General features: G+C 41.9%; 1 protein-coding gene across 18 annotated transcripts in view; it reads left to right on the top strand.

Moving 5' to 3' along the window:
• The window catches only part of PTPRG (protein tyrosine phosphatase receptor type G), a 777,241-nt gene that overhangs the window by 398,679 nt on the left and 359,005 nt on the right, over window positions 1-19,557 (top strand). The window contains exon 2 of one of the 18 annotated variants that reach the window (XM_086367087.1): window positions 13,469-13,518. The exons of the other annotated variants lie outside the window; for them this stretch is intronic. Within the exon in view, the coding sequence (XP_086223213.1) occupies window positions 13,469-13,518 (50 nt within the window). The remainder of the gene's footprint in view (window positions 1-13,468; window positions 13,519-19,557) is intronic. 18 annotated transcript variants of the gene reach the window in all.

Here is a 19,557-nt window from a genome sequence, read left to right as displayed (position 1 = left end):
TATTTGGCTGTGCTGGGTCTTAGTTGCGCCATGCAGACTCTTTATCTTAATTGTAGCACTCAGGACACTCAGTCTTCCTTGGGGCATGTGAACTCTTACTTGCCGCGTGTGGGATCTAGGTCCCTGACCAGGGATCAAACCTGGGCCGCCTGCATTGGGAGCACAGAGTCTTAGCCACTGGACCACCAGGGAAATTCCATTTATTTTCTCTATTCAAGTAGTGTTGCTAAATTAATAAAGTTTGCAAGAGTTATTGTTTGTGGAGCACCTAATGTTTACCCAGACGCTGTCCTGAGAACTCTGAATGTAGAATTAACACTTACAGCACCCATAAGGCTAGTCACATCAGTAGGTCGACATGATCCCCAATTTTGTCTCAGAGATGAGGGAAATGAAACACAGAAACGTGATGTGGCTTTCCCAAGCTCTACACTTAGTAAACATCACCACTGAAATGGTCTTTCGCCTGTCTTGCCAGGTTTTTTGATGGAGTCATTCAAACTATTTGTCCTCTTGTCTCTCCCCTTGTACCCACCCATAAAGTGTTACTTAGAACATTGGCCTTGTGATTCTGTTCCTGAATATTCAGACAGCACCAAATTAAGAGTTCATTTTACTGGAAGGTTTGTGAGACACAGCGGAAGGTTAGTATTTTGTGTCTGCTATGTCCAATCCCAAAATCCACCCTCAGTATCAGCAAATGAAATCATATGAGATAACAAGTTTGAGATTGTCTGTCTGTCAGATGTATCAACAAGGCTGTGCTCTGAGTCAGTTCACAACTGGCTGGAGCTGGGAAACAAAATACAGTTTTTCATGTGATAAGTAAAAATGTGAATTCCGGCTCTGCCTCAGAGGTTTGGAGTGGGGAGTAGAAAAGGATTTCACATAGGGAGCGAGAAAGATTTAATTTAGAAATGATTTCATACAGATCTTGGTTATAATTAAAAAGAATGAAGGGAGAGTGGCAGGCCCTCAAAGCCCACACTTTTGGGGGATCTGTTTTACAGGGAGTCTACTTCTATCTCCAGATATCTCCCTGTTGCGGGGATATCTGTGCATTTTCATCCAGATGGGATATTTATCTGCAGCTAAGACAAGTACAGGTATATTCCATTGCTATGCATTTAGCTCTGCCTCGATTTTATAATTGAGAGGCCAAAAATACCTTGCTCAGTAATTAGTATCGCTTACTGCATCCGCGTGCTGTTTTGGCATTGCTGTCTTCTGCTGCAGAGACGGGAAGACATCTGTTTACTTTCAACTCTGGAAGACCTTTTCAAGCACACGAAATATGTAGGACACGAGCTTTCTGAGGTTGAGTGCCTTTCGGTACCTCATCTCTTCTAGAACATTTCTACCAAATTATTGAAAATGAGTGAAAACATTTGAACAAATTTAGACATGGTATGATAAGAAATGACAGCTTCTAATAAAGGAAAGTGTGTTCATCTAAAAATCTCTTTTTGGGGGAGGTGTGCTCTGGTTAAGTCAGGCAGGGTTTCAGAGGTTTCCAGCAGAGATATAGTCCTTTAAAGAAAAGGCCCAGGTTTCTTTTTTTAAAAAATCACCAAAGAGGGCTGACTGGGAGGATAGCGCTTTTATTAGCGGTGATAATTAGTCCAGCTTAATTATGTCAGCAATTGGGGTTTTGATCCCCTGCTAATTTGTGGGCCTGTAGAAGGAGATAAACTTTTGCAGACTAAAGGTCAGTTTTGCAGCTGGCCTGTGTAATGAGCATCTCTTCAAAGCATGTAGAATGATTGTTTAAAAACCCACAACAATTTCCAAAACTGCCTTATAGCAGAGTGGACAGTTCTTGATTTGTTTGTGAGGAATTACAGATTCAATGTACAGGATACCGTGGATGGATTGATTTGAGCGGGAGGGTTCTGACCAACAATGCCTGGGCAGTGGAGGATGAGAGATTGAGATCAAGTGCAAAGAGGTTCTTAGTGAAAGAATTTGGGTGATATTTAGAGAATCTGCAGATTTGGGATGGACCAAATGAAGGTGAGAGGAGGTACATGTATCCTTTTGGACTTGTTCAGGAGTGTGTAACAGAAAATCCAGGACATACTTCACTGGAGCAAAAATGGCATGTATTGACTACAGTAACTGGAACGTTCGGAACTGGATCTGAGTGAGTTGAGATTCATTCAGCTTGAATGGATCTTTATGCCTCTCCTGGCCTGGCTTTCCTCGTGGTGGCCCCTGGCCTCCATAGACTTAAATCATCCTAATGGCTTGCAATAGCAGTGTCACGAGAACTTGTCTCTCTGGTGTTTCATGCAAAGGTCTTATCCCTGGACTCCTGCGTCTAGAGGGATGAATGTGTCTAGTTTCTAGCATTGGATATCTGTCTGCCTACTTTTTCAGAGGACATCAGGCTTTGGTTGCCTTTTTTGAGAAACACGAGTATGGATTAAGGAGAGTTGCCCAAAAGGAAATCTGAGTGCGTCATCAGAAGGGGAGGAATTGATGCAGGCTGCGTATGAACACCAGCCATTTGTAGGGAATCAAAAAGAAACTGCAGTCTGATCATTCATTCATTCTCTCATCCCTTCAACACATACTTATTGGGCACCTATCATGGCCAGGCATCATTCTAGGGGCCCAGAGTCTAGTGATGCACATAACTCCCCCAAATCCTTTTCTTTGTAGAGCTTATTACATTTTCATGCTGTTGTTGGAAGAGGCAGGAATGGAGTATGTTCTCCAGATATGGAGTGGTGGTTGCTATAGATACAGTAAAGGGCAGAGGGATTGACTGCTTCTCAAGTGGCCAAAATAATCAAGGAAACAGGAAATGGGGTGTATTAGAGACAAGGAAAGAAAGGATGGAGAAGGGGTTGAACACTGCCGAGGAGGAGGTTGACATCGGATACCTCAAGTATTTTATACAGCACAGAGGGATTTAGCTTAAGTGTGTAAAGAGCCCCTTTGTTAATTGGGAGTGAGAGTTAATGTATTTACCTTTGAGGAGGCAGTCATGATACTGTGTTATTTTAGATACTTTGCCCGCCCTAGAAGAAGCACAGAGTTGATGATCTAATAGCTTGTTACCACAGTTAATGTCTATGATTATCTTTGTCACAGTGGGAATATAGCTGTCAGGAAAAGAGAAAGGCATTTCTTCTTCACTTTCAGTACGGGAGCTCAACTTGCTAACACTCCAAAGAAGATGCAAAGGTAGTTCCTGAAATATAAAAGCAAAATCATGCCCTGGGGCGTTAACATGTGGTGGTTTTTAATGGGAATGCCCAAAGGGTCTCACCAATGACCTGATTTCCCCCCCTAAATGGTCTTTTTTTGTTTAAGAGTCTGACACAGGGACTTAGTAGCAGCAGCAGAATGAGTGTGATAGGGGGCTTTTTATAACTGAGAAAAGAATCAGATTTAAATGAGCAGGTGGAAGAATAAAAAGAAGACAGTTTTTCTTGTTGATGGTAACAGAATGAGACTTATGTAGCTGTTTATTTTTTGAGGAATGTACAAATATGAAGGGTCTGATACAGGCTGATAAGGATAGGAGCATCAGAAATCAAGTCTGTGGAGGAGGATTAAGTATGGGTATCTTTGAGGGGGAGAAACCATAGTTCAGGTGAGGCTTTGAGTACCTTGAACCTTGTGCCTCTTGCTTCCCAAGAGCCTGGAGTATCTTACTTTACGCTCAGCTCACCCTGCCTGGAAATCAGTATTTTCCTAATGGTACATGTGAGCTTCCCTGGTGCCTCAGCTGGTAAAGAATCTGCCTGCAATGTGCTGCAAAGACTCTGCGTGGCTTTGATCCCTGGGTTGGGAAGATCCCCTGGAGAAGGGAACAGCTACCCACTCCAGGATTCTGGCCTGGAGAATTCCAAGGACTGTATATTCCATGGGGTTGCAAAGAGTCGAAAATGAGGAATTTGCAATGGAGAGAGAGTATGGAGCTAAGTTTCCACTGGTGACAAATGGCAGGTCAGACAGAGAAGGTCAGGACATTTCTTCTTCCTAAGCCTTGGGGTTTTAGCCACTGCCCTGAATTTCTGAGATCATCTGGTAAAGTTTGCAAGGGTGATCAGGTCCCGGCCTCTTAGGATTCCCTGAATGACTTTGCATGGTCTGAAAGATAAAGTCTCAAATTGCTTCACCTGGATGACAGAGTTCTGGCTGAACCTGCTCCATTATGTGGTCCCCACCTTTGTGCGAAATCGTTCTCTCCTTCCTGACCTCCGTTTTGCTCCCACCTCCTTCTATTTCTAAATTACTGCCGTCTTGTTTCCTGCATGCCCTGCACTTTCGCTTTCAGCTCTGTTATTAGAAGGATGCCTCCAGTTGTATTTTTCCGTATTCTTCACTGTGGGAGTTTTAGGGGTATTCCAGTCTTGCAGAAGTTGTATCTTGTTATTTTTTTCCACATCGTAGATATTTGATGAAGTGAATACGGAACGAAAAGATACAAATGGTAGATTTGAGAGGGTTTGTAATCATTGGTATCTCTTTTTAGACTAAAGCCCCAAGAAGAATTTTAGGAGCAGAAATCTTGCTTTAAATGGTTTTTTATTAATATATTTTTTTTAAAAACGTCAACTCCAGGTTATTTTTGTATGTTTGTATCGGGAACCGATTACATTTGCTTTCTTGTGCTCCTAGTAATTGGATGAAAAAATCTTCATTCACCTGGGAAATCTTGATGCGTACCTGAACTGGCTGATTCAATCCTTGCAGTTATTTCACCGTATTTATGCTTGCAGTAAAATTGTGAGATTGGATATTTTTAGGTCCTTAGGTTTAAATCGTTAATATTAGAAATCGAACCTGGAAAGAGAGCTCAGGTGATACATGACATGCTGTGTTCATAAACATTTTCATGTTGATAAATACCATGTCCTGAGATAAACCATGGGGGCTTTGCAATAATTCTTTGTCTTGTGGTATAGACAAGGAGTTCTGGAATAGGTGAACCCAGGACTTTCCAAGCCGTATCATTTTTCCCTTCCAATGCACTAGTTTTGTGAAACTTGCAGGTACTTAGATCCAGATAAAAACTAATTTTCTTCAGTATTAGAAGAGGTCATTGATTGTCCCAGTAATCGTTGCTAGGTGTTCATGCACACCCATGCAGAATTTAGGAATGTTTCTGTCTTTTTCAGCTAGTTCTCAACTTTTCTATTAGAAAAGAATTTTCTTTCCTCCCAGTTGAACTCTTTCTCCTAGGTACTAGAATCAGAAGTGCCAAATCACTTCTAATCCAGTCTGTCCACTGTTTTCTATGAGCTCTTTTCTGTCACTATTGAGGAAGGGCAGTGTTGTTTTCTAGTGACCAGGGAAGCCCTTCAAGCTGAAGCTTCTCGTGGTCTTGGTTTTGTAATAATCCTAGCTCTTCAAGATTGGCTTCATATTCCCATTTCTTTAGCCTCTGTCGACCATATCTTTGTGCTGTTTTGGAAATCGATTCTTTCACAGGCTGTTGTAGACTTCACATCAAGGCTGTATTTTTCTTCAGGTAGCCTTTTCAGAAACACTCTTCATCTTTGTGTGGTGGTAGGAATTCTTCACCTGCGTAGATCTGGACCATTGGCAGCAGGATGTATTCTAGTCTCCCCTCTTTGATCTTCCAGAGAGGACCCCAAATATTCCTGTGTATATGAAGTGTCTGGCTGTAAGGCAGTCTTCACACAGTGTTCACAGGTGAAGGTGCAAGGATTTCTTCTTGGCAACAGTAGAGTAACTACTGGTTTTGTAGGAAATGCCGAAAGCCATTACTCTGTTGCTGGTGGGGTTGTTGATCTGTTCTATGACTGGCATTAACATATAGCTCAAGCCCAAATCAAAAATGCTGGAGTTAAAATGCTGCCATTCCTTGGACCTCTGAAGTGGACACAGGTCATGCTCAGCAGCATTAGGGAGAATGGTAACCCCAGGACCCGAGGAGACCACTACTGACCTTGTGGGCCCCCCTTGGCACTTGACCTATCAGCTATGATTTTAAAGTTTTTGTGGCAGTTTTGCTTGGAGCAATACAGGAGGACTCTTTACAGTTTTATGGCCTGGGAATGTACAGAAATCTGGAGCAGCTGTTAAAAGTGGAACTATGACCATGCGATTCCTGTGTTGACAGCCTTTCAAGTGATTTTTCCTTCAGTCCAAGGATCCATTCCAGCAGTGGCTGTTCTCTGTGACGTCACCCTGCCTGCCTCCCTTGCCCTGCATCGGGTACACAGTTTCCCCTGGGAGCCCTTCATCGCCATCTAAGTCTGCTGGAAGGTCTTTTCCCTCCTTCCAGCCTTGCCTCTTCAGTGTCACCTGGTTAGAGTCTAACTCAGCATCAAGGCTCGGCTTAAATTACTTCTCTCACTCCCCATCAAGTCAGAGCATTTTGCTTGTTCTCCCAACACCCTACATTGTTGTTCCGCTACTGATGGTCAAGGTTTGCTTGAGAGGGGCAAAAACAGAATGAAAAGAGATACTGGTGTAGGGATTCAGGCCAAAGGGATGGAAAGGCTTGTTCTTGTTGACTTTGGTCTTTGGTAATTAAAAACCTGGGCTTCACTTGAAAAGGAACATACATATGATTCCAGGTATATAACATTATGGAAAAGACACAACTGTACAAACAGTAAAAGATAGACTAGTGGTTACCAGGGGTTAGTGGTTGGGGTAGGGATGAATAGTTGGACCACAGAGAATCTTTTAAAATTTGTTTACCTGGCTGTGCCGGGTCTTAGTTGTGGTCTGCGGAATCTTCGATATTTAGTGGTGGCATGTGGACTCTTAGCTGCAACATGTGGGATCCAGTTCCATCAGCAAGGATAAAACCTGGCTTCCCTTTATTGGGAGCATGGGGTATTAGCCTGGTTGGACCGCCAAGGAAGTCCCAGGGCAGAGAGGATTTTTAGGGCAGTGAAAACATTCTGTATACTGCTGTAATGATGGATACGTGTTATTATACATTTGTCCAGTGTCAAATTTGTGCATGTTTATTTACAGATGATGCTAGTGTGGACAGAGTAGTCTGAACAGGCAAGGGTGTTGAATCAATCATAGGGTCCCTGACTCTCAGGACTGGGAAAAGCTGTGAAAACCATCTGCTCCCATCACCTCGATGTACCGTGTAAGGTGAAATGATAGATAAAAGCAGGGTTGGCTCGTAGAGCTTTTCTATTTAATGAAGTAAGCAATAGGGACCTGCGAGAGATTCATGCGAGAGACATTTCTTAACAACCCTGAAAAATGGCATTGTTTGGCAGGCAAGATTAGAGAGGGGAGCACAGACTCAAGAGAGGCAAGGGGGAGAATTTTAAGATGGAAGATTTTTCAGAGGCTGACACTCATAAGATACTTCCCTTTATCCCTTATGAAATCCCAAACTATACCCATTATTCTTTCTTGAGCTCAGATATAGCAGAGGTCCACTGGAAATATTTTGTGGTGAAATGATGGGAATTCTGCTGCATAAAGTAGAAGGATCAGGGGATGTACAGGGGAGGACATCTCAATGAGGTGTGGGGCCGAGGGCTGAACAAATCAGATGAGGAAGGAGATGCTGAAGAGAAATCAATTCCAGTAAAAAGGAATGCACGTGTCAGACTTTGATTGAACAACACCAACATATCCCAGGAAACTGCCATAATAATGATCTGATCGAATCAACTTGTGATACACTGTTATAATCATAGAGTATCACTTCAATTTAATGACCATGCGTAATGACATCTCCCAGCAGTTAATCTAACATTAACCCCCATCCTAGGTCTTAGACATAAGCTGTAGTTTAGGCTGAAAACATGAGGGATAAGAATTACTGTTCTGGACCTATGTATATATGTCATATCATTGAACTTCATTGTTATTATTTTTTTCTAGCTCCATCTTTTTCAAATCTTTATCACTGAGAGCCAGTCTTTATTATTTGTGACTCAGTAGGCTGTTAGATGTTTTTTAACTAGAAAGTGTTAATGACCATTTTTTTTATGAGAAGTAAATGTTGTATAAATTGAATTTTAATGTTCTCATTGTCCCAGAGGAAGATGAAAACCATTAGCTAATGATGATGGTAATGTTCACATTGTTTTTAATTTTAAAATAATATTTATAACCTGTAATACTATGCTGTCTCATTTTGGATTTAGAAAAAATTTATGAACATCTACGTATATGTATGTGAATTAGGCACCAGGAAGAAGATGGCTTAAAAGAATAACTATAGTTTAAATCTATTTATATGTATGTTTGGAACTTGAACAATATAGGTATCTGGCTAGAAGCCTGCCTGCTCAATTATGACTAAACGTCAGATTCCCCTACAGTTACCCATTATTAAAAATATCCTTGTTTTAAATTTACTTTGGCAGGGGAATGTACCTGTTAGTTATCATACTGTGTTACTCTGGGGAATTCAAGATAGGTATTATGTTTCAGTTCCACTGAAATAATAGCATTTGCAGGCACACACACATCTGTGTGTATATACAAATGTGCTTGAGAAAGTTCTCCTTTAACAATAGCTGATGTTAGTATTGTCTAAAGATGAATATGCTTTGCTTCATGTCACTGTGGAATATCCCAAAATTCTTGTTTTTTTCTTCACTCCTAAAATAGGTAACACAATATAATATGTTATGCTCATTAAAGAACAGAATTTCAGTTTCTGAGAAAGAGTTGCCAGGTTCATTATTTCTTTGGAAAGGAATAAATGCCCTCTCTTAGTTTAACCTGCAGAATAAAAGAGTATATGAATTTAATGAAATGTATTTATTAAAAATTGAATTTTCTGCCTTACAGTTATCTTGTATGTCTTTAGTTCTATCAGACAAGTGATGACCATCCGCCCAACAGTGCCATGAGGAATTATGTTTAATTTTTGTTCAATTAATTATTTACATTGCTTCTATCCTGCTGGCACCCAGCTTTCATACAAGTACACATCAACATACGCGCTCACCATGTGCTCAGACATTTGTTCCAAAGGGAAAGGAAGAAACGGAACAAGACACAAGGTTTGATACTGAGAGTGCAGCTCTATGCAGAATGAACTCAGAACCTTCCTGCTGCAACTTTTGGTTCGACTTACCATCTGTGTCTTTCAGTGTCACTATTTATTGAAGAAATATTTAATGAGGATCCAGTAGATCATAGTCTAGTTAATTTCAAGTGATCTAAAAAGGCTGGTCATTTACCAGTTTCTATTCTAAAAATGAGTTGAATATTCAACTCAGTGGATGCATCAGGCCCTAAATCGAGATGAAAGGTAGGAAAAATGAAATAACCTAAGGATGATGTAGTGCAGCAAAAAGGACTGTTACTGGTCTGTTAAAATGAAAGAATATTCTAAGAAAGACTTCCACATCCATATATTGAGGTTTTTGTCACCACTGGAAGAGGAAGAAGGCCTGCCTTTATCTTCAGAGGCATCTCAGGACATAGGGACAGTTCTCACCGGACTAATTATGTGACACCCAGGAGGGGGTTTTAGTTATTGGCTACTTAGCTGTCTTTCTTTGTCCTGGAATAGTGATCGGGTGAGTTCTAAGTCGCTTCGGTTGTGTCCGACTCTGTGACTCCATGGACCGTAGCCCACCAGGCTTTGTACATGGGATTTTCTAGGCAAGAACACTAAAGTGGGTTGCCATGTCATTCTCCAGGGGATCTTCCCAGCCCAGGAATTGAACTGTGGTCGCTTGGACTTCCTACATTGGCAGGTGGATTCTTTACCACCAGTACCACGTGGGAAGGCCCCCTAGACTAGCACCTCAGTGCATCTGCCACTCCTTCTAAACATCGATTAATGAAATTGCTTTGTGTCATTGCCATTTCGATGATTTGCTTCCTTTATTCTCTTAACTTGTTTAAGGCAAATAGGAAGTTGGGTTGAAAACCTGTTAGTATTCCACATTAATATTAACTTCAAGTCTGTCCCTCATATCACTGAATTACTACAAATAAAAACTGGTAGCGTGATGTATGTTGTTTGTCTATAAATATCACCTGAAACAGAGAGCAAATAAAGCCGTGTATGTTTAACTGAGAAGAGTTGAAAATTAATGTGAAATTAAAATATTGTCACACAGATTAGTAGAGGCATCCTCACAGTCAGTCAGTCTCTGATGCCTCTCCCTTTACTGCGAACACTGAATAATAATTATTTTATGAAGGCAGTGCATTGTAAATATTTATAAACAGAAATGTAAAACAGTGAGACCACAGTGAATAAATTATTTTGAAATATTTTAAAATCCAGTTTTTATATGCTTTTTTAGTAAAAATTATTCATGGTGATCAATATTTCTTTCTCACTTGCCATCTGCTCTGCTTCTTTGGCTGTGCAGTTCTAGGTGAATGATGCACTGTGCTGTATAATGCACTCCACCAATTTATTGACTTGGATGCTGCATTTTTACGGAGAGCATGCAAACATGTAATTGCTGAACATAAGTCTTCTGGGGTAGGTAATTGCCAATTCTTCCCCATCCCTGGGAACAATTAGGTAATCATTGCATTTGCCATGAAATGCCTGTCTCCTCTCTCAGTGCAGGTGGCAGTCAGTAGCTTCTCTATTAGGAAAGTGGAAGAAATTCACTTCTCATTTTCCTAGAATGCACAGGCATGGTCCAAAAGAATTGCATGTATCCTGTGTGTTGCAGGCAGTTTTGGTATTTTTCCTGTTGCATCTGTTTGTGAAGAGGCCCCATTTTCATGCAGTTCCATTTTCATTGATTTTCAGCAGCCAGTTTTGCACTATTGAAAATCACCCCCACCTGAAAGCCTCAGATCGGGTCTTTGGGCTAGAACAATGGCATTTAGGTGGTTTGGCCGCCTCTTTCTTAATCTGAAAGCAGATGTCTGTAGCCAGTTAATGGTGTGTGACTCTAGTTCTTTCCTTTCTTTATCTGTCTTAGAGGATTTGCCTTAATGAGGTTTATGTGTTTTGCTGGTTTGTTGGATACACTTTCCATTCCCCCAAGCAAACCATTGTAGGCTTTACTATTATTTTTTTTATTTCTGCCTGCCATTGGGGTGGCTACTAATTTTTAAGGAATTTTCTTGAATCTGGTAAGATAATAGCAACACAGTGATGTTGCCTGTGTTTTCAGACAGATGAGGGTCAACAATTTTTTATGCTTCCTCTCCTGTGAAGCCATCATTGATTCTCTTAGTTTATATAACTAGCCCTCTTTTGGGTGCTTCCATAGTTATGGATTTTTTTCTTCCCCCCGTTACCTTCTTCCATGAGCCTGCCCTGCAAAAGTTGCCTTTATGACCATCTCCCTACTGCATGTCAAAGTTTTCTGAGACAGGAACTGACTCTCATTCATCTTTGCTTTGCTCTGCAGAACACAGAATACATGCTTGATAATTGTGTGTTAAATTAGAGATTGTCAGATTTTCTAGACTCAATGCCCCCAGAATCCTCATTGTACCAGTCAAGGATCACTGGGTGGGATGAATGAAAACCCACATCCACTGTCTTTGGGCAAAGGCGGGGATTTATTTGGAGGATTCAGGGGCTTCCCTCACACACAGGATTGGACAGTAGATTTGGCCAGGACTCAGGATGGAATCCTATGGATACAGGAGCCAGGAGGGCTACAATCAATGGGGTCACAAGAGTCGGACACGACTTAGCGACTAAACCACCACCACCACCACAGGTTGGAACAGAGACCATTTATGGGAAAGCCCTGCCAACTCCATTCTCTGTCTGTCTGTGGGTATCTTTTGAACTGGTGGTGTTGCTGTGTCGTGATCTCAGCCTCTATGGAGTCTGTCTCTACAGTTCTTTTTTCCTTCCTGGACCAGTGGAGCCCAGAATAATCTTGCTCTTCTTTCAACTTTTAGAGAAATACACAGTTCATAACTTTTAGACAAATACACAGAGGCGTTACTTTGCCAACAAAGGTCCATGTAGTCAAAGCTATGGTTTTTCCAGTAATCATGTGTGGATGTGAGAGCTGGACTATAAAGAAAGCTGAGACCGAAGAATTGATGCTTTTGAACTGTGGTGTTGGAGAAGACTCCTGAGAGTCCCTTCGACTGCAAGGAAATCCAACAAGCCCATCCTAGAGGAAATCAGTCCTGAATACTCATTGGAAGGATTGGTGCTGAAGCTGAAGCTCCAATACTTTGGCCACCTGATGTGAAGAACTGACTCATTTGAAAAGACCCTGATGCTGGGAAAGATTGAAGGCAGGAGGAGAAGGGGACGACAGAGGATGAGATGATGGGATGGCATCACCGACTCAAGGGACATGAGTTTGAGTAAACTCCAGGAGTTGGTGATGGACAGGGAGGCCTGGCTTGCTGCAGTCCATGGGGTTGCAAAGAGTCAGATATGACTGAGCAACTGAACTGACAGTTCATTGATTTCACATCTGTTTTCTGCCAGTCCCTACCCTGCTCCCCAGCTCTCCATGCTGCTCTTAGGTTTGTCTTCTGCGTCGCAGCTTCTGTTCACACTCTTCCACTTGTCCAGAATACTGCTCCCTCATCTTTTATATAGAAGATTTGTTTGTTTATCCATTCATGGCTGCACTGGGTCCTCGCCACTGCACACAGGCTTTCTCTCTAGTTGTGGTATGTGGGCTTCTCATTGCGGCGGCTTGTCGTATTGCGGAGCATGGGCCCTGGAGCATGTGGGCTTCAGTATTTGCCACATATGGACTCAGGAGTTGTGGCACATGGGCTCAGTAGTTGTGACTTCTGGGCTCTAGGGCACAGGCTCAGTCGTTGTGGTGCACGGGCTCTGTTAATCCCATGGCATGTAGGATCTTCTCGGGTCAGGGATCAAACGTGTGTTCCTCGCGTTGGCAGGCAGACCCTTCATCACTGAGCCACCAGGGAAGCCCCACTTCCTTGTCCTTACTTGTCCATTCAGGCTCAGCTTAAATATCACCTCCTGAAGAGGCCCTGTATTATGTAAAGTGCCCCCGCCCGCCAAGAGTTTTACTTCACATTCAGTAATTTCCGATTCTTTCTCGTAAGGTGCATTTACATATGGGTGTACTTGGTTACTTGGCCTATGCCTTTCTCCCCTGCTGGAAAGCAAGCTCTTGAAGGCCTAGGCCATCTCTGCCTTGTTTCCTTGGGTCCCAGTGTTTGATGTGCACTGGGAGCCCCATAGATGTGGCTTTAACTTGTGCTTGTCTAGCTGTCATCCATCTCTCAGAGGTGTGACACAGCCTCTTCTAGAACAACCGAAACCAAACTGTGCATCAGGCCATTGGTATCAGGGTGATAAATTCCCTGTTTGTGTAGTCAGCTGCCCTGCCACGAATACAGCACTCTGTAATGTGCATAATAGAATCATTTAGCTTTTGGGGTTGTTTTTCTGCATCATTTGATAAAGTCATAAACTTAAGTTATGAAGTCAACTCTAGAGACTAAGTCTAAGTAAAACAGATCAATGGGATCTGTCTCAGGAGCCAGAAATTTAATACACTCCACCTGACAGCCAACTAGAGTCATTGTTTTTGCTTCCCAAATGCAGGGCTAATCGTCCAGATATGACAAGGGTGGTTTGTATTTCTGCTGAGCAAGGTAAGCAGTTTCGTCTTCCTTGCTTCTGGGTCAGAGGATGAGATGGTTTGGACCTACTGCTCTTGCTGGTGAGAAATAACCTTGGTAGTAGGACTTGGGGGGTTTATGAGTCCCTGTGTTTCTGATTCAGGTTGCCAAGTATCCCAGCCTCTGAACTCTTACAATTAAGGGCAGCTAGTGGTGTGGTTTGCCCACTACAGACTGGGTTCAAATCCCAGCCCCTCCACTGATCAGCTTCATTATCTGCAGCAAATAATTTAATTTATCAGCTTCCTTTCTTCATTTATAAGACAGGGATAACAATAACACTGTCTGTGCAGGGATCTAGTTACAGATTCAGATAATTGGTACCGTCAACACGAAGTTAGCAGTTGAGTATTGTGTAAGCTTTGACATCACCACCAGCATCATTTCTCAGAGAGATCCTTAAAAGGAGGCACAGATAATACCTGGAAGGAGGCCGGGAGGTACAGGGTGATACTGAAATGGGTGTAAACATTATCTTGGGCAAGCTAAATATTTATAAATAGGAGTTCATTTATTACTCACTGCTTTGAATTTATCTTCACCTGTTGTTTCTGAATGATGCCTTTAGGGGTTGATTGTGAGGACAGACCTGTACGCCATTGTCCCTCAGCTGCAGGGATCCCTTATGGCTGAGATACATGTGGTCATCTTAAAATCCAGCAATTCCCTTGACTGTGTAGAGCAAAAGGAAACCATTTTATGTCACTTTATTACCCACATCAGAATGGGTTCTTCTTCCTTGGGGCAAGTGTGACTGATGCTTTGTTTTATCCCCTAAATGTTAATAATCACTTTTAGGCACATCTTTTCTCAAGGGTTAGACACTCTTGGTTGAAGTTTTGTTCTGCACACTATTTTAAAGATAAACATTTAATGGGAAAAGTCAGTCTTGCTTGAAAGGTATTAAAGTTTTTCTGGGTCTCCCTCATTTAGTTTCAACAATGGGCTGGAGCTGAATGGAAGCTGGTCTGTTGAGATTGGTTGTTCTCAAAGTGTGGTCCCTGGACCAGCATCACCTGGGAACTCATTTAGGAAAAACCAAAAAAAAGCACATTTCCAGATTCTTGCCCAAGGCTTCTAAGTTTGAAATTCTGAGATTCTTTTCTGTTCTGGTAATGTCCATTGAGCTAGAGTTAGAGCAGCATTATTTGGGGCATAGCTTGTGACCTGATATTTTCCACAGTCCTCAGTCTTCTCTGTTATACACCCAGATTTACTCCCTGCATTAAATGATCTCCCTTGTACCTAGAGGTATTTTTGTCTGGGGACTGGTTTGGCTTGTAGAGTTTGGTTGCCTTGTGTGCTGATTTATGTTCAACTTCAAACAGGTCTGACACCTTAAGCTTTTCAGTCCCCTGAGCTTCTCTAAGCCTGAGTACGAATTTCATGGTGAGAGGGATTTATTTCTAAGAGTCTGTTTAACGTTGTAGAAGACTGTTGACAGCTGTGTTCACTCTCAAGACAAGATCTGGATTAAATAGACTGCCTAAAGACAGTATATTAACTTTATTCTTTCAGGTAGAAGAGAATCAGTTCTTCCCAATTACCCTGGAGAGCTGGGGTTTGGATAAGGTACAGTTGGTTGGGAAACTTCAACATTGCTCCTTAAACTGCAAGGCTTAAATGAATGCTTTTAACCTCTCTGAGCACAGCTTTGCTCATCTGTGAAATGAGTATAATACAACCAATATCAAATGGTGAGAATTCAGTAGCATGCATACAGGAAATATCTTTACTTCAGGGTTCTTTTTTTATGTTCACCATCAAGCTTTTTATAGTCAAAATTGGTGAACTTACTTCTCGATTAATCAATAAGCCATATATTTCATAAATCCTACATGATTCATTTTTGTTGATGTGTTTTAAATGGTTTCTTGGTACTGGGCACTGTTCTAGAAGCTAGGATAACACAGAGAACTAACTATTGAGACAAGATCCGTGCATTTGTGAGAGCTTCCAACTTGGAGATGGAGGGAAAAGACAATAAACAAGCATAAAAATAAATGAATGTTGTGATTTTACTTATGCTCTCAAATAGCATTGTTTACACTGCTTTAGCAACAGTAGCTCATTCAAAGTATCCAGGAAAGGATAACTTGCCAGGAATCAACCATGTGGCATCTGCTTCAGAAGGAGCAGACCACAACAGTTACTGTGTGATCTTTTCAGGAATGTAAAACTAAGTTCATGAGACGGAGCAGACCGTTTCATTCTGTCATCATAAAGTGGTTTGGAGACTTTCCCAACAGTGTCGCCAAGTGGACTTCATAAACATAAACTGACTTAGAGAGGGTGAGATTCATCAGTGGTGATCACTGAGGTGTAAAGTGGTGAATGAGGTGGGAAACACCCAGGGGAAGAGTCTTGTTTTGTACATTTGGAGAATGTCTCGAGTGGTCCTCCCCATAGGGTCCACTCCTGGGCAACATTGTCACGTGTATTTATTGTGGGGTTATGAGTTAATGGTCACTGCATCTGCTTAGTTGGAGATCAAAACCCCATGTCCAACGCTGCTGAATTCCAGACATCTGAGCTGCCCTTCACTGTAGGAGAAAGTGGAGCATTTCTCCAGGCGCCTCTGCAGCCAGTACTTCTCTATTCATGTGTGTCTCCTCTGTGCCTCAGCCTCTCTTCTCCACTCTTTATTGTGGTTTCTTTGTCTGTCTTTTTGTGTCATGGCTTTACACACGTGGCTCAGCCTGAGCTTGAGGCTTTCTTTGTTCTCTCTGCTCTTTTACAAAAACTTTTTGATGATTTGCTGGGTAGTTCCAACCCTCACTATTGTCATTTGTTCACCTATCCTTTCATTGCCCTAGAATTTTAGAGGAAAATGCAGTCTAGAGTGGTGTCTCACAGAATTATTTGGCCTTTAAAAGAAAAAAAAATTCAAAATGAGGTAATTGGTAGTTAGTAAGGAATCTAGACCATGCACAATATTAATTTGACACTCTTCAAAGGGACTTGTATTGATGAGTACAGAATGTATGAGTTGTTTGGATCTGGGTTCCTTCTCAAGTATCTGCAGAGAGAGAGTTTTAACGCTTGCACAGTCATTTTGGGGTCTGCTGTGTGTTCCGTATTGGATACTAATAATGTTCAGGGAAAAGACCCTGATGCTGGGAAAGACTGAAGGCAAGAGGAGAAGGGGATGACAGAGGACAAGATGGTTGGATGGCACCACGGACTCCATGGACATGAGTTTGAGCAGGCTCCGGGAGATGGTGAACGGCAGGGAAGCCTGGCGTGCTGCAGTCCATGGGGTCACAAAGAGTAGGACGCGATTGAGCGACTGAAGCATAACAACAGATGCTCAGGGTACTAATAGTTAATACTTCACATGTCATATGCTCAGTGTTTGCAAGGCATCATTTTAAGAATTTTGCTTCATTATAGCACTGTGAGTTAGGTATTGTTACCATTCCCATTTTACAAATAAGAGAACTAAAGTTCAGAGACGTTAAGTCACTTGCTCATGGGTCACTTACCTATCAAGTGGCCAAGTTGAGATTTGGTCCTCTAGCTCTAGAATTCATGATCTTTACCCTTAGGTTATGCATGGCTTCTTTTCTTATTGAAGTGTTAATGTTAGTTGCTCAGTCCTGTCTGACTCTTTGTGACCCCATGGACTGTAGCCCTCCAGGCTCCTCTGTCCATGGAATTCTCCAGGCAAGAATACTGAAGTGGGTGGCCATTTCTGTCTCCAGGGGATCTTCCTGACCCAGGTATTGAACCCGGGGCTCCTGCGTTGCAGGCAGATTCTTTACTCTGAGCCAACAGGAAGGTTCTTTTCTTATTGAACTTGTCATCTAGTTGAACCTATATCCCATATAGTTTTATTTCCAGGACTCAAAGCATACCTTTCTTCCATAACAAAAGCAAGCTGTTGTTCCAGCTCTGCATCGCCATAGGTTCCAAATTAACAGAGTTCAAAGGAATGAGATTTAACCATAGTTACCATGCGGCCCCAGCTGACATATGACTTCCGTGTCAGCAAGATCTTCCATATTGAGTGACATTTACATGTGATATTTGGTTATCGGGTTTAAGTCAGGAAGCAGCTCGCATGCTTAACTACCTGCTGCTGAATTTTCCAGTGCCATGGGATGTGTCAGAGCCAGTGGAGCATTGCGAGTTAATTACCTGTATGCACAGCGGGCGGTGCTGCAGATGGGCAGCCCCCAGTGATAGAAAGATGAGAGACATTACTTGAGATACCCGACACTGGGCTGTTAATGAGTCATCTTGATGAGATGGTGCATGTCAGGAGGGCTAGGTATGCCTTGTTCTGATGCAGTGTTGAGCCTGTGAACCAGTGTTTTAAGTAGGTGTGCTGATGTGAGGTTGGCTTCTGGTGGCACTGGTAGACTTGTATGATGGGTATTTATAATGCCACTTACAATGCCACATCAATTTCATATGAAGAAATGTGTTCCGAGCCATAGAGCTTCCGATTTAGTTCACCATCATCTATTTTGTTTCTGACTTTATTCAGTCAAGAAGGATTTACTAGGTGCCTGTTATATGCCAGATGCTTTTACTACCCTCTTGGGAATAATGAGGAGCAAAATGGGCAAGTGGCTCTAGAATTTTTATATAAGGTTCGGCCACTACAGCCTGGGCAGAAGTTGGAGCTGTTGGAGTTTGTCTTGCAGTACTATTGGTAGGGCAAGCACTCTGCTTTTATTTAGCTTGTGTGTTTGGTTTTTAAACAAACAAACATTTGTTGTTCGTGTGTTTCGCTGTGCTGGGTCTTAGTTGCACATAGGCATGAGGAATCTTTAGTTGTGGCATACAGATTCTCTCAGTTGTGCCATGGGGGATCTAGTTCCCTGACCAGGGATCACAGTTGGGTTCCCTATACTGGGAGCACAGTTGGGTTCCCTATACTGGACCAGCAGGGAAGTCCCAACTTGTATGTTTATTTAGGTGATCTTAGGGAGGTCCACAGGCAGAGGTCTCTTGTAGCTATTTGTGAAGGCCGCCATGACACTTACAGTTGGGTTGGTGGGAGGCTGGAATTGTTATGAACAATACAGGCTTAAATTCTTTTAGGAGAATGAATGAAATTTAAGATTAGTAGTCCCAACGGAAAGCAATGTGCTTTTTCTGCAGTTTATGACCAAATAAACTGACCTAGAAATGGGGACCAAGGACGAATTCCTTGAATAAAGTCTCTTCAGCTGTAATTTTTACATGTGACCCAGAGGCTAGGCCTGAGCTGGCCTCTAGGGTGCTAGACACCAGCTCTACCACAGTGTCCTTGGCTAACCCATATCCACATTGCCGGTGGGGAAATGGGCCTGTCATGGGGACTTCTGATTGCCTGTGATTTGATTTCTCACATTGAACTGTTAAAGCCTTTTTAATAGACTAGGCAGAATGGAGTGTTAAAAATCTCTGTGAGAAAAATTTTATTACTACTCATTTTATCAGTAAGACCTTCAATTCATCTCAGCTTCTTCAGCTCCCTAATCTTTGCTCTACTTGTCAGAAGTGGTAAGAAATATTAACCCACCATAGGAATGGTCTCAAGCCTCGTTTCAAATGTTAGTAATGCATCAACACCCTAAGCTGCATTTTAGATGTCTAAAGTCATTCCCTCATTGGGAAGAGAAGGTAGATCGTTTAAACACAAAAACGGACTAATGATAATTGATAATCATGACCTTCTGATCAGACACGCGTGCCATTCTCCTGAATTTAGTGCACGTGAGTGCTGCCAAACACTGACTAAACTTAAATTTTGCTACTAGAGACAAATGCCTTCCATGTTAATTAAGGGAGCCGTGTTTATCTCTGACTAATGTTATAGAAAAATGTTCTTCAGAGTGGAGTTCATGGATCAAAGTCAGTGGATGTTTTTAAAGATGCTTATGTAAAAGGGTGCATGTATTTTGTGAATACATAGGTATTTACATGTATATAAATGGCTTTTAGATTTTCTCTAGTGAGCGTGTCAAAGAAGTATTTCAAATAGCAATAAAAATGCTATATGACTAACATGCAATATAA

Source organism: Bos grunniens, chromosome 22, assembly GCF_055505025.1.
Source record: "Bos grunniens cultivar Pamir isolate PY7600 chromosome 22, Bosgru_T2T1.0, whole genome shotgun sequence".
Taxonomy (NCBI): domain Eukaryota; kingdom Metazoa; phylum Chordata; class Mammalia; order Artiodactyla; family Bovidae; genus Bos; species Bos grunniens.
The sequence above is the reverse complement of the archived record's forward strand: the minus strand, read 5'-3'. Positions and strand labels throughout refer to the sequence as shown.